Genomic DNA, 14774 nt, shown 5'->3' with positions numbered 1-14774 from the left:
AAATAAATATTCAATTATTTTATTACAACACTTGATTATTCATAAAATATATCATAACTTCCATATAATCATGATCGTGACCTATAGATGCCTTATAAAATTGAAAAATAAATGATTAAAGTTTAAAATTTTCAATAGAATTTTTTTTTCAACTCCTTTGAACTTTAATATTAAAAAAATTACAATAGCCTAGACATTTTGTGATAATTTGTTTATTTTAGTTTTTTTCTTTTGTTTTTTTTTTAATTAATATTGAAATATGCAAATTTACAAAATATTTGTAATATTAATTTTAAAATTTAATTTAAAGTATAAACTTTTCAATTTTTTTTTGTTTTTTTAGATCAAAAACAAAAAAAAATTAAAATTCACTCTAATATTTTATTATTCACAAATAATTATTGAGTAATTATAGAATTTCTTAACGCTAGAGTTAATATTTAATTTAAATTGTACATAATTTTAAAAAAAAATGTGGTCAGCATCGTGTATTTTATGAAGGAAGTTTTAAAAATTCCAATAATTCTACTTGCAGGTACTGTTTACGACATATACGACAAATCCCTAGACTTAATCTGATTCGGATGAAAATCGTATGTATAAATTCTGTTTGACATCTGACTTTGTCGGACGACAACTAACAAAAAATTACTCAATTCTTTTCTAATTTACTATCAGATTCTTAAAAATAAAATAGTGGCAACTAATTTTTTGAGAAAGTTTTGGTGATCAGCTGATTTTTATTTTGATTATAATTTAACATAACAAATTGTTAAATTTTGACATAAATTCTAAATAATTGCGGTTCGATACTTGTCGTAAATTTAATTTTAAATTTTGTCGTGAATGTAAATAGCACCTTATAAGTCTAGCGATTTGAAGAAAAAAACTAATATAAAATCGAACTAAAGGAATCTAATTTCTGTGAAATTACTATTTTAAAATATGTTATACAAAAATATAAAACTGCCTCCTTGTGAAGGTTCAATTGTATATATAAAAATACAACTTCCTTGAAAATTTTACAGATTTGTTCAATAGAAAAGTAATTCGGAGATTCCAGGTAATACGGCAGTTATTAGGTTATACATATATAGACATGTGTAGTTAAAAATATAAATTTCGCTTAAAGAATCAAATACTAGGACTCGAAATACATACCTTAAAATTTGATCGACTTGTCACATTCACCCAGGAAACTAAGATAAATTTTCATACGAAATTAAGATAGAGGAGTTCACAAGCCCGAACATTATGCTAAAAATATTTTATTCCCGTTTTTTAACATATAAAATTTGCTGCAATCGCAATACCTTCCTTATTCTATGAAATGTGATCGTACAACACAAAATAAATTAGAAATCTTATTGCACATAATTAAAGATCTAGATTTTTTAATGAAATATTATTTAATGTTTCTATATTGCATACAATTTAATTATTTACACAAATATTATGCTTAGTATGGAAAAAAAAAATTTAATTCTAAATTCTAATTCACAGTTTATATTTTTCATATATTGAAATAAAGACCTTAAAGACATTTTAGTTGTATTTCCGAAATTTGAAGGTTATCAATAATTTTTTATGAAATTCTTGTGTTATACGGATAAGGTATTTAATTTTGTAAAATTGATAGTGTTATAATAATTAATTGAACCATTAATATAAAAACATGCTACCGTAGCAAATTAACAAAATAACAACATTTTAAACAACAATTAAAATAGAAGCACATATACTCTACATATATGCACTTGCCATAAGGTCATAAAAATAACCAATATTTATGCTGCCAATCATAGTTATAATTTAATAATTTAATAAAATGTTAAAAAAAAAAGAAACAAAAACATGAAGAAAAACTCGTACCTTATACGCGAATGCATTGTAATTTTCAATTTTTTTTTTACCTTTATTTCAGCTGATTAAATTATTAATACCATGGTTAATTTAAAATTTAATTCAAATAATTAAAATAATAAAAAAAAAAAAAACAATTTTTTTTTTATTATAATTATTACATTCATTAACATTAAATTGATTTCCATTACCCTCGACTTTATTTATGTGAAAGATAAGAAAAATCACACTTTTAAAATTAAGTGAATAATTTTCCCACCCAATATTATTGGTGGTGGTGGCGTTATTGTTGTTGCTGTTATTGAAGCAAAGTAAATCAAACCATTACACAATAGTAGTTTTTATTATTCTTTTTAATAATTTTTTTTTTTTATTTTTTGTAATAATTACTTTACTTGTAGCTGTTTTACATTTGTGTATATGTATAAAATGTAATTCTTTTGTTATTTTCTCTTCTGGTTACAAAGTATATAAATTGAATTAAAATCGACTCCAGTGGTATCATTCGTTCGCGAATTGTTCTATTAGTTAGATTAAAATCAGAATAAAGAATATGCAATTATTAAAAATCGGTTTCTTTTTCGGATTAGCAGCATTAGCATGGGCAGGCCACCATCATGGTCATGCTAGCAGTTATGCTAGTGTTGTAAAACACGAAGAACCACATCATCATCATCACCATCATTATGACGATGGACATCATGGACTTGATTATAGTCATCATGGTCATGATGACCATCATGATTATTATTCACATCCAGCTTATAAATTTGAATATGGTGTAAAAGATTCACATACTGGTGATAATAAAAATCAATGGGAACATCGTGATGGGGATCATGTTAAAGGTATGTAAATATTATATTTTGAGCTAATTTAGCTCTTTAATACTATTTTTAAATGAAGGCGCCTATGAACTCCATGAACCTGATGGTACAAAACGTGTTGTTGAATATACATCAGATAAACATAATGGATTTAATGCAGTTGTTAAAAGAATTGGTCATGCTCATCATCCACAAGGTATACCTAAAATAAATTATAGAACATAGAATGAATTTTTAAATACATTTAATGTGAAATTTTTTACAGTTTATGGACATCATGATGGTCATGGATGGGATCAAGGACATGGACATGGTCACGGACATGGTCATGGACATGCTGAAAGCTGGGCTAATTCAAATTTATTAGATCATCATCATCATCATTACTAAGTCATCACCATATTGTCATATAGTCTAAAGAAATATGGAAATTATTTATTGAATTAATTATATAAAAAACATTTATCTCATCTTTATTCAAAATCATTTTTATTAAAACACCGATGATTACCCATAATTGGGTTATATATACATACATATATATATATATAAGCACAAATGTATAATAGATTTTGAATATTTATATACATACTTCTATTATAATTACTTCTGTTGTACATATTGTATTTCATTTTGTAAATATGTTTTATAATAAAGAAAAAATAAAATAATTTAAGTAGCATAAAAATTCAGGATTTTCATATATTAATTTCTAATAATTTCTGATTAAAGCGAAAAGGTTTTTATTTTAATAAGCTACAAGCGATGCTCTAATGTGCTTTTTTAGAAGCTATTTCCTCTTTAAAAAAATCAATACACAATCTCACGGTTAAGAAGCATGTGGAATAACTTTGCAGTATCAAGGACTTTAAAAATTAAGTAATGGTTTAATTTTATAAATGATTGAAGAAAGTTGTAAATTTCCAAACCAAATCAAAAACATAAACGAAACTCTGTATGAATCAAAAAACTGTGAATGTTTCCTGATCAGAAATTGATTAAAAAAGCAGGCTCATAATATTATTAAGATAAGCAAAAGAGGTATCTGCTATTTTGCGGGAAAATTATCAAATTTGTAACAAATTAATAAAAATTTTTACATATTTTTTAACGTCTTAATTTTTTGGCGATACTTTTTCTCAAATTTTCCTTAATTCTTAATTGACTCATGTAAATTCTGTTAATAATCTTTTATTTTGTGTAAGATTACACGACAATCCATCTCAATAATTATCCACTCAGTATGAATATATTTAAAAGAAGTTTACTTAGCAGGCTATTCTTAAAATTTGTCAGTTATTCATTGAATATTATACGGATATTGATAAAGTTTGACCCAACCGTAATGGTTTGTATTATAGCACTTTTCCCTTCAACAAATGAAAATAGTGCTTTTAAAAACATTCTACGTTTACCCGCTACACACTTAAAATTACGAAATTATTGTAAGAATTGCATACATTTAGGAAGATTGATTTATGCAGTCTTTGAAATAAAGCAAAAAATAAATTTAAAGAGGCGTTAACTTAATACTCGATTTTAATGGTTAATCGCGTGAGTTAAGAAAAATAATTATATTTTTTCATGGCATGGAATTTACCGTTAGCTTAACTCAAATTCACATTTTACAAATTTTATGAAAAAAAATTTCCTTCTAACGAAATTTCAGGCTCCTACAACCTGAGGTCTAGAAGAAAACTAATATAAATAATTTCGAAACAATTGATTTTAAGTTTTTTAAATTTCAAGTAAGGTATGGCCGCGATAGAAGAAGCAAATCATTTCTTTTCATTGCTTTGCAAAATTTGAAAAATGCTTATAGTTTCATTGCAATAAATTAGTTAAAAATATGATGTTTTTATAGAATAGGGTTTTGGAGGTAATAACTTTTAGAGGGGGGAAGATAGGCAAAGATTTTCTTCTACGAAGGGTGTGGAAGTTCAAGATTTTCTTCAAGGGTGTAGAAGTCTTGTAAACAGACATACGAACAGACGGACGGACAGAGTGAAACTAATAAGCACTTTTTTTTCAAAAACTTTTTGGAAAAGTGCTAAAAAAGGGCCTCTTCAAATTTCTATAAAAAAAACACAAAATCGCCCTTCATGTCTGTAATTTTATAATACTTATTTCACCTTATTAAAGTTATTGAACTTAAAAAATAGTATTATAGCAACCTGCTTCGCTTAAAGTAAAATATGTAGGTTTAACAAACGTCATTATTCTAAGACAATGGCCACTTCAATTAACCGTTTTATTGCATCGTTTTTCTCTCACTTGGTAAACAGTAGAATCCTGATGTTTGTTTTAAGTTAAAAAACAAAATTATAATTCTGATTAAGTGGTTACTCCGACACTATTGAATTGGAAATATTTCAATTAAAAAGTCTTTATCAATTTTTTATGAAAACAAAGTAAAGGGGCAAACGTCTTCTTTTCAGAAAATATAACCAAATAACTGATCTAATTAACTATATGTTATTATATTAATTACTTCTATTACTTTTAGTTTTCTCTTAAGGTATACAGTAGAATGTTATAAACATAGTAATGTGTCCGCTCTTAAAACACACACTATTGTTAATTTATATAACTTTGCATAATTGTCTTAATTATAGTTTTTAAATTCTTTAAATTTATAATTTTTACCTTGACTTAGTATGCGAATTCAATATAATTTCATCATTTTTATTTTACAGATACTTGCAGGAAACGAAAAAAGAAACTAATCTCTTAAGGCCTGTAACTCTAATTTTTCCAAATTTTTACATCTATAATTTTTCCGTCCCTAGTTTCATTTAACCACTTTCTCACTAGTTCTACTAAATTCAATTCTCATCATCGACGTCACCAGTTCTGCTTAACAACCCTGGGTTTTTTGAAGCGCTTTTAAGTAAAAATTCCGAATAACTCAAAAGTTTATAAATTTTCAAATAAATTGTAGGAATTTCTGCAAATATTAAAAGTAGTTCACAAAATTTAAATAAATTCTTAATTGTTTAAGTATTTGTGATTTTTACCGATTATATTTTCCTGTTACACTAACAAAAGTAAATAACAATAAACATTCAATAAACTTTTGTTATTTGGTAAACAATTATAAAAAACTTAAAGATTGGAAAACGTATAAAATGGAAAAAGTTCACACCATTTGTATCATTCTTTCGTCGCTTGTTCACCTGTTTAAACAGACCTGAAAGAAATAAACATGAAATTGATTTCAATTATTTTCGCTTTAGGACTTGTAGCTCTTGCTTATGCAGGACACCATCACGGTCATGCTAGTAGTTATGCTAGTGTTGTAAAACATGATCATCATGGTCATAATGAACATCACGGACATCATGGTCATGAGGAACATCATGATCACCACGATCACCATGATCATCATTCACATCCAGCTTATAAATTCGAATATGGTGTAAAAGATTCTCATACAGGTGATCACAAAAATCAATGGGAACATCGTGATGGTGATCATGTCAAAGGTAAATAAATTATAATTATATTTTTTGTTATTGATGCTGAATTACTATTAACAAAATTTTTTTCATGAAGGTGCCTATGAACTTCATGAAGCTGATGGTACAAAACGTATTGTCGAATATACTTCCGATAAACATAATGGTTTTAATGCAATTGTTAAAAGAGTCGGCCACGCTCATCATCCTGAAGGTAAAAAAAATATTTTTATTTATAATTACCTTATCAATTTTGTCACTTGCAGGACATCATGGTCATGGATGGGATCATGGACATCATGAACATCACGGACACGCCGAAAGCTGGGCAAATTCTAATTTATATGATCATCATCATTAAGTTTTCTTCTACAGTTTAATGACCAACTTATACAATAAAAAAATTATTTATTTAGTTAATGACTATTTATAAATTAAATGCTATGTTAAAATTTTTTTAAAAAATAAATTTTAATGTTTTTCGAAATATTTTTGTTTTTATGTTTCTGACAGACATTGGTTGTTGTTTTAGTCATACAAGCAATTAATTGTGCGGCTATTTGCACAATTATGAAAGCATTCTCTGTTGTCTTCTTTCATTTGCATACGCCATAATCAGCGCTACTAAAGTGGATATCTTCAAAGTGAAGGTATTCTGATCATACTTTTTGTACGAGACTCCAAAATACGATTTTTGAAATTTTAAAATTTTGCATACAAAAATATATTAAAAATTAGGGTTTTTTTACGCTACTGCATTTTTTTAGAATCAGAATTTTTTACACTTTTTTTCATATTTTCCAATGTTTAGTCACAAAATTTGATCAAAAAATCAAATTTAATAGATAACGCATGATACGTACACTTCTTCCTCGATAGAAAATTTTTGATACTCTACGCATCAATTAATTCTATATTAACCGACGCATTAAATAAATGACCATACGGCTTATGATATCATATGTCATTATGCATGTCTCAGATTTGGTTCGAATGGAAATCGTGATGTTCTTGCTCCCCTCCTTTTTTCTATTGAATTTCAACTGAAGATCTCGAAGGGTTCATGAAGATTTTTTTTTAATAAATCTTCGAAGTGAAGACTTTATTTTGAAAAAAAGAATAAATTTGGGCTAAATAGATTAGCACTGGTTATAATTGGAATTAAATATTCTATTTTTTTTTTATTCGTGATAATAATTCAGATGGTTGAAGTGTTAAATAATTAGGTTTAGGTTTAGGTTATAGGGGTCATCCGAGGATACACTTAGGCCACTTAAGCCCGTGATGATGCCGCTGGATCTCCATGTCCCCAACCTCACGTGAACGAGTCCGAGTTATTTATAAACCTTTTTAGGGCTTTGGCATTTACATTCGTCAGATCCGTAGTTCGCGAAAAGAAATGCGACTCAAAGAACCGCCTTCTGCTAAGCTTGACATGAGCATAAAAAATAAGCCGAAGTATCCTCCTCCTCGTTACAGCTGCTACTGCAGAGGCCGCTAGCGAGGCGTCCCAACTTACTTACGTGTTCGCCAATCTGACAGTGCCCAGTTATACCCTCTATCACAAACGCCGAGGGACAGACAACAGGTCCGCTGTGCGACGCAGATCCAGTCTAGGCCAAAGTTGCCTGGTCGTTCATTTTTCCATCTGCTATTAGCTTGCTCCATTGTCACATAGCGTAGAAACAACTTGCACGTGCTAAGAGGCATAACAAGTCCTCCTTTTCAAGTAGAATCCGAAGAGTCGTTTCATGCTAGCCAGTTCTTCCGACCTGCAGTTTTTATAGATTTCAGTTTGGATCGGAACCCAAACCAGGTTGATTTTGAACGATTTCGCCATCTCGTTAAGAAACAATGTGCAATCCCGGACCGTTTTTGAAGTGAACGTCTCCGCTTGCAACGTCCTCATCACAGCCTGATTGTCCGTGAAAATTCTAATGCAACTGTATGTTATCAAATTGCGCACCAGCCATTTTATAACTCGTTTATAGGAAGCACATCCGTCTGAAAGACGCTACAATAATTCGGAAGTCGAAAGGAGATCTCCATCCCAAGTTCTCTGGAGAAGACTCCCCACCGTGTAGAAGTGGATACAACTGCCCCAAATATTGCATTCGCTGTCCCACATTAATTGCTTTTATTTTTATTTAATTAAAAAATCATTACTTTGTTTTTGGTTCCATATCAACGTTTTTTTAAGAAAAGTGAACACTTTTTGACAAGAACGGTTAATGCTTCTCTTCTGGAAAGACATTATATATACATAATTGTATGCATATAATGTCTTTTTCTTCACATTTAGCTTACTTACCTTGAGAATTGCATATTTTAATTTTCATTTTGTTTTTTTTATTTCTATTTTATGAATTATTATGAATTATGATACCTTCAAAAATATTTTATTAAGCGAAAGTGTTTAAAATGAACCAAAAAGGTAACAAAAACATTGTTGTTGTAAAAACAAAAAAATTTTTTAGAACTGAAATTTTATTTTTTTCTAATTCTTGTCTTACACTTTGTCTTTAATACGGACAAACATTTACATAATACACAATAACACAAATAAAACACTTGCAAACATTCAAACAATATGGTCACCTTAGGAACGAAATTTAAATAAATTCTTAATTGTGTGAAAGTATTTGTAAATTTTTATCAATTACATTTTCCTGTTATACTAACAAAAATAAATAACAATAAAAATTCAATAAACTTTCGTTATTTGCTTAACAATTATGAAAAATTTCAAGATTAGAAAACGTATAAAATGGAAAGAATTCACACCATTTGTATCATTCTTTCGTCGCTTGTTCACCTGTTTAAACAGACCTGAAAGGAATAAACATGCAATTGATTTCAATTATTTTCGCTTTAGGACTTGTAGCTCTTGCTTATGCAGGACACCATCACGGTCATGCTAGTAGTTATGCTAGTGTTGTAAAGCATGATCATCATGGTCATAATGAACATCACGGACATCATGGTCATGAGGAACATCATGATCACCACGATCACCATGATCATCATTCACATCCAGCTTATAAATTCGAATATGGTGTAAAAGATTCTCATACAGGTGATCACAAAAATCAATGGGAACATCGTGATGGTGATCATGTCAAAGGTAAATAAATTATAATTATATTTTTTGTTATTGTAGCTTTGATATTACTATTAACAAAATTTATTTCATGAAGGTGCTTATGAACTTCATGAAGCTGATGGTACAAAACGTATTGTCGAATATACTTCCGATAAACATAATGGTTTTAATGCAATTGTTAAAAGAGTCGGCCACGCTCATCATCCTGAAGGTAAAAAAAATGGTTTTTATCAATAAATAATTATCTTATGAATTTTGTTACTCACAGGACATCATGGTCATGGATGGGATCATGGACATCATGGACATCACGGACACGCCGAAAGCTGGGCTAATTCCAATTTATATGACCATCATCATTAAGTTTTCATCTACCGTTTAACGACCAACTTTGACTTTAATTATATTAAAGCAAAAAAATTATTTATTTAGCCAATGACTATTTATAAATCAATTGCTATGTTAAAATTTTCTCATATCAAAATAAATTTTAAAATTTACAAAATATTTTTGTTTAAATATATGTATTATATTTCTGACAAAATTCGGGTTAAATTCCTGCTTGAACAAATATTACATAAAATAAAAATTTATAGCTTTAGTAGTCAAACTGTTTACTTTACTTAAGTTCAACTTAACTAATTTACAAACTAATTATGAAAATTGTCACTTGTCTATTAAAACTATTACAAGTTAATTCCGAAGAAATATTTAAGTGGCCTCTTATACACTCTTGTATAAACCCTCATGACTAGACAAAAAATTTGTATGGAACAATGTTCTCAGCCAACAGAGGCCGAATTGCAGAGGGTTAAAGTAAATCTCGGCTGATTTTTTTACCTTTTGAAATTTTTAGTACAACTGTAGGAACGTCAGAACAAAGACTTTGTTATGAGTATCTGCATTAATTATTTTCTGTTCAGATTTTGACATATGATTAAATTTTTTTGGTGACGTAATATTGTAGTTTTCATTAATCTTAGCACACTTAGAATGCTTAAGTTATTGAGAAAAATAAAGTACTGCAAATGTTTTTTTATACCAAATTTTTTTCTTTAATGGCTTTAAAATATGTTAACAATATGTTAAAAAGACGTATGTATTATACAAATGTTCAACTTAAAACTGAGTCTCTGTACATTTGCAAAAATTAACGACCCATCAGAAAATGTCATTTGGCATTTTTCATTAACACGTCATTGAGTTACCATTGACTAGTCAGTTTCGCCTTTTTGAGACAAAATTTTGCGAAACTGAGCGCACAGGCATCTAAAAAATTATGTGCTTTAAAAATTTTTCCATTTTCACTCTAACTACGATTTTAATTTCGTCACTAACTTATTGGTGTTAGTTATGTAAATTTACAAAAGTAATAAGATATAAATTTAACCGGGCTTCGTTCTATAAAAAACAGTGCGCGAATATCTCAAGCTCTCTCCCCAGGCAATAACAAGAATAATATTCTTAACAGTAAGCGTTTAGAATATCCTGTTGAACCCAAATTTTTCGAACACGTACGTACACTCTCATGGACGTAAGGTACATCTCGTATTCTCATAAACAACTCACAAAATAAGGTTTTTTTGCAAAATTTAAGTTCTAAGTTTGACTAGATACTCTTTAAATTAAAGAGGATCTTGACAATTACTATTATAAATCTTGGTTCACATTAGTTCAATTTTTACCAACCGTATTGCATACAATAAGGAAGATTATGTGGTGGCAGCAAATTTTAGTTTTCTGTACAAAAAAAAGTGTACAAAAATTATTTTTAGTAAGATGTCGGTCTGTTGGTCTGTCTCTCTGTGGATATGTGTGTGCATGCTTATATCTCGGCTGAACTAATTTTGATGAAATTTTATATTTGAGTTTATTTTCACTATGTCACGGTTTGATCAACACTTTGGATATATCAAGCCTCGGTAATTGGATCTTTTTGTGGGCCGCTTTTACATTTTGGCGTTTCTGAAGAAAAATAATCGACCAATTTCCTTCAAATTTAATATTTGAATATCAGGGCCCGGCAACCATATTAGGGGCTGAACTTACATTTTTTTTTGTCATATTTATGGAATAAACTGACGAAATTTCTTGAAATTTAATATTTTAATTCTATTTGTTACCGAAATTAACTGTCGAACTATTCAGGGAATTCAGATAATACAAAGAGAAACTCTAATATGAGCCAAATTTTCATTTTTCTAACTCAGAGTTTTAAGTTCAACAAGCGTATAAATGTTTAATACAATGCCATTATCTCAAAATATTATTTCTCAATATTACAAACGGAGCGGTAAACTGATATTATGATAAATATACGTTGACAAATACTTATAAATAATTAGAATTTTCTGCATCAGGAAATAAAAAATCTAAAGTATTTTTATTTACTACATATTTCTATTGTAAAAAACACATCCTATCTAATCTTATGATTAAGTATGCCAATTAACATTTTTATTAAATTCCTTACACTTAGCTTATTCACCTTGACTTACGGTAAATTCCAAATTTTTGTTTTTATTTTCGTTTTCTTATTTCTATTTCGTATTTTCTTACGATACTTTCAAAAGACCTTATTTAGCGAAAGTTCATTTATTAAAAATATTCAAAATAAAGCAGAAAATATTGCAAGTAAAAAAACGTTGTTTTGGAAGAAAAATTCTACTTTTAATATTACCCCAGTAGTACCAAATTTTTTTAATTTTCAAATTAACGGTATATAAATATCTATCAAAAATATTTACATAACAATAAAACTTCAAAAGGTTTTTCTATCATGCAACATCATAACACACAATATGGTAAGACTAAAATAATATGGTCACCTTAATGTCAAAATTTAAATAAATTCTTAATTAAAGTATTTGTGAATTTTTATCGATTACATTTTCCTGTTATACTAACAAAAATAAATAACAATAAACATTCAATAAACTTTTGTTATTTGGTAAACAATTATAAAAAACTTAAAGATTGGAAAACGTATAAAATGGAAAAAGTTCACACCATTTGTATCATTCTTTCGTCGCTTGTTCACCTGTTTAAACAGACCTGAAAGGAATAGACATGCAATTGATTTCAATTATTTTCGCTTTAGGACTTGTAGCTCTTGCTTATGCAGGACACCATCACGGTCATGCTAGTAGTTATGCTAGTGTTGTAAAACATGATCATCATGGTCATAATGAACATCACGGACATCATGGTCACGAGGAACATCATGACCACCACGATCATCATGATCATCATTCACATCCAGCTTATAAATTCGAATATGGTGTAAAAGATTCTCATACAGGTGATCACAAAAATCAATGGGAACATCGTGATGGTGATCATGTCAAAGGTAAATAAATTATAATTATATACTCTGTAAATAATTAGGACTTTAATATTGTTATTAACAAAATTTATTTTATGAAGGTGCCTATGAACTTCATGAAGCTGATGGTACAAAACGTATTGTCGAATATACTTCCGATAAACATAATGGATTTAATGCAATTGTTAAAAGAGTCGGCCACGCTCATCATCCTGAAGGTAAAAAAAAATATTTTTGTTTATAAATAATTAACTTATCAATTTTGTCACTTCCAGGACATCATGATCATGGATGGGATCATGGACATCATGGTCATCACGGACACGCCGAAAGCTGGGCTAATTCCAATTTATATGATCATCATCATTAAGTTCTGTTCTAACGCTTATCATGACCAACTTTAACTGTGTTTATAATAAAGTAGAAGAATTATTTATTTAGCTAAAACTATTTATAAATTATATACGAGTATGATACGTGAAAATTTTCTTAAATCAAAATAAATTTGAAAATTTTTCGAAATATTTTTGTTTTTATATATTATAAGTTTTGTTTTTAGCAACAATTGGTAAGGGCAACGTTTTGAATTACTTTACTTTAGGCTATAAAAGCAGTCTTTTTAGCTTTTCTTTAAAAAAATTAATCACAACTGAATATTTCATTCAAAGCTATTCTTTTGTTAGCAGATTTTTGAAATGACAACATCTATACAAATAAAATTAAAATTTTTATATTTATGCCGACTTTAATGAAATAGCGGACTTCTGTTAATTTGTTTGCAAAGAATTGAAAAATAAAATTTATATATTGACTCTAAATTCTTTGCAACTTAATTATAGATTATTGGGAAACATCAAAAATATGAAATGTTCAAATATTTCAAACAAAAGAATAATCCAAAAATACAATTGACATGCAATTTTCTGTCAGATTCAAGAAAAAATGTAAAACTATGTACAAAACTTTTTTTTTAGAAGAAAATTTTCCTACCAGATATAAGTAACTAATCCAAATACTAATCTAAAAAAGTAAGTAATAAAGTAACTAAGTAAGTAACTATATGTAAAAAATTACATTTTTATCAGCTTATGTTTTCGAAGCCGTCAAACTCTTTTTAAATTTCATAAATGCAAAAATATAGCAGTTTGCTTTGCATATCATTGCATTTGCAAACAATGTTAATCAAAGTACTCGTATATATTGTTTAATAAGTTCATTCACTGTCTAAAAACCGTCCGTTTCAGCTGGAACCTATACAACTTTCAACTCATTTAATAGGTCACAATAAGATTTCCAACAGTAAGAAAGAGAGAAAAATATTACAAACAAACAAATGTGGTAAAAATGATGGAACGATATTTAAAATAAACAAAATCAAAAACGAAATTTTAAAAAATTAAAATAGATCATTCAACTTTAGGAGCCAGAACTCCTACCGGTTTAATTTAGAAAACATACTCCCTGACCCTCTAGTACAAGCAAAAACAAAAAATCAAAAGGTCCTTAAAAGCTCTTTGCAAAATCTCTTTTTGTTCTTTTTCTTTAGCAAAAATCTAAACATTTTTGAATCATTACGTACCGTAAAAGCTGCTAAGCGATTTTTGATTCTCAAGATATAATAAAGCTTTATTTAGAACCATGTTTTCGTTTTCATATAACATTCCGTTACGTATTATGTAAGTACATGTGGCTAAGTAGGTATTTCTTTATGATGTCGTGTAAAGTAAAAATACACATACACATATATGTGACATTCAGTTTATATTTTGTATAAATAACAGCCCTAATTTTCTAATTTAGTCTTGTAATATTTATTAGTTTACCTGACCTGACACAATATTATAATTGATTCAGTTACAATATATTGACTCAATTATTTAATTCACATAATTCAGTCAATATACGTATGTATAAATTCATAAAGTAAACTGGGTTATAGTTGATCAGATACAATACACCATTTAAGATATAGCATTACGAAAAAATTTGGATAGCATCTTTTGCTAACGTTTTTCTCTTACAATCACTGCTACATATGGCAAATTTAGAAAAAAAGGAAATGATCTTTTTGCTACATGGATTTGTATGATTTGTATTATAGGTATGTTCAAAAAAATTATATGAGGTTTCTGTAAGCAGAGCTTGAAATTATTTATTAGTAGACATACCTTGGTTAAATATTGCAGCTTATACCAACT

The 14774-nt window shown here is 28.2% G+C and overlaps 4 protein-coding genes across 4 annotated transcripts; all 4 read left to right on the top strand.

Moving 5' to 3' along the window:
• Nucleotides 1-2381: 2381 nt before the first annotated feature.
• On the top strand, nt 2382-3338 carry LOC129608684 (histidine-rich glycoprotein-like). The gene is made up of 3 exons (XM_055520346.1): nt 2382-2711; nt 2770-2886; nt 2956-3338. Exons 1-3 carry the CDS (start codon nt 2417-2419, stop codon nt 3078-3080), a joined length of 537 nt encoding a protein of 178 aa, XP_055376321.1. The 5' UTR covers nt 2382-2416; the 3' UTR covers nt 3081-3338.
• Nucleotides 3339-5895: 2557 nt separating this feature from the next.
• Nucleotides 5896-6509, top strand: LOC129608624 (histidine-rich glycoprotein-like). Its single transcript, XM_055520258.1, has 3 exons — nt 5896-6175; nt 6246-6362; nt 6415-6509. The coding sequence occupies exons 1-3, from the start codon at nt 5896-5898 to the stop codon at nt 6507-6509; spliced, it is 492 nt and encodes a 163-aa protein (XP_055376233.1).
• A 2473-nt stretch (nt 6510-8982) lies between these two features.
• Nucleotides 8983-9678, top strand: LOC129608690 (histidine-rich glycoprotein-like). The gene is made up of 3 exons (XM_055520354.1): nt 8983-9272; nt 9346-9462; nt 9520-9678. The coding sequence occupies exons 1-3, from the start codon at nt 8993-8995 to the stop codon at nt 9612-9614; spliced, it is 492 nt and encodes a 163-aa protein (XP_055376329.1). The 5' UTR covers nt 8983-8992; the 3' UTR covers nt 9615-9678.
• A 2642-nt stretch (nt 9679-12320) lies between these two features.
• On the top strand, nt 12321-12967 carry LOC129608689 (protein catecholamines up-like). The gene is made up of 3 exons (XM_055520353.1): nt 12321-12600; nt 12678-12794; nt 12852-12967. Exons 1-3 carry the CDS (start codon nt 12321-12323, stop codon nt 12944-12946), a joined length of 492 nt encoding a protein of 163 aa, XP_055376328.1. The 3' UTR covers nt 12947-12967.
• Nucleotides 12968-14774: the final 1807 nt, after the last annotated feature.

Source organism: Condylostylus longicornis, unplaced genomic scaffold (assembly GCF_029603195.1).
Source record: "Condylostylus longicornis isolate FDR11 unplaced genomic scaffold, ASM2960319v2 ptg000033l, whole genome shotgun sequence".
NCBI lineage: Eukaryota > Metazoa > Arthropoda > Insecta > Diptera > Dolichopodidae > Condylostylus > Condylostylus longicornis.
Note: the sequence above shows the minus strand (reverse complement) of the source record. Positions and strands in the feature narration are given on the sequence as shown.

Bases quoted from the DNA above. Each gene is read 5' to 3' on its own strand.
- LOC129608684 (XM_055520346.1), top strand. From the start codon at position 2,417: ATGCAATTATTAAAAATCGGTTTCTTTTTCGGATTAGCAGCATTAGCA. The intron at 2,712-2,769 runs GTATGTAAATAT...TTTTAAATGAAG, and splicing joins TGATGGGGATCATGTTAAAG to GCGCCTATGAACTCCATGAA. The intron at 2,887-2,955 runs GTATACCTAAAA...AATTTTTTACAG, and splicing joins TCATGCTCATCATCCACAAG to TTTATGGACATCATGATGGT.
- LOC129608624 (XM_055520258.1), top strand. From the start codon at position 5,896: ATGAAATTGATTTCAATTATTTTCGCTTTAGGACTTGTAGCTCTTGCT. The intron at 6,176-6,245 runs GTAAATAAATTA...TTTTTCATGAAG, and splicing joins TGATGGTGATCATGTCAAAG to GTGCCTATGAACTTCATGAA. The intron at 6,363-6,414 runs GTAAAAAAAATA...TGTCACTTGCAG, and splicing joins CCACGCTCATCATCCTGAAG to GACATCATGGTCATGGATGG.
- LOC129608690 (XM_055520354.1), top strand. From the start codon at position 8,993: ATGCAATTGATTTCAATTATTTTCGCTTTAGGACTTGTAGCTCTTGCT. The intron at 9,273-9,345 runs GTAAATAAATTA...TATTTCATGAAG, and splicing joins TGATGGTGATCATGTCAAAG to GTGCTTATGAACTTCATGAA. The intron at 9,463-9,519 runs GTAAAAAAAATG...TGTTACTCACAG, and splicing joins CCACGCTCATCATCCTGAAG to GACATCATGGTCATGGATGG.
- LOC129608689 (XM_055520353.1), top strand. From the start codon at position 12,321: ATGCAATTGATTTCAATTATTTTCGCTTTAGGACTTGTAGCTCTTGCT. The intron at 12,601-12,677 runs GTAAATAAATTA...TATTTTATGAAG, and splicing joins TGATGGTGATCATGTCAAAG to GTGCCTATGAACTTCATGAA. The intron at 12,795-12,851 runs GTAAAAAAAAAT...TGTCACTTCCAG, and splicing joins CCACGCTCATCATCCTGAAG to GACATCATGATCATGGATGG.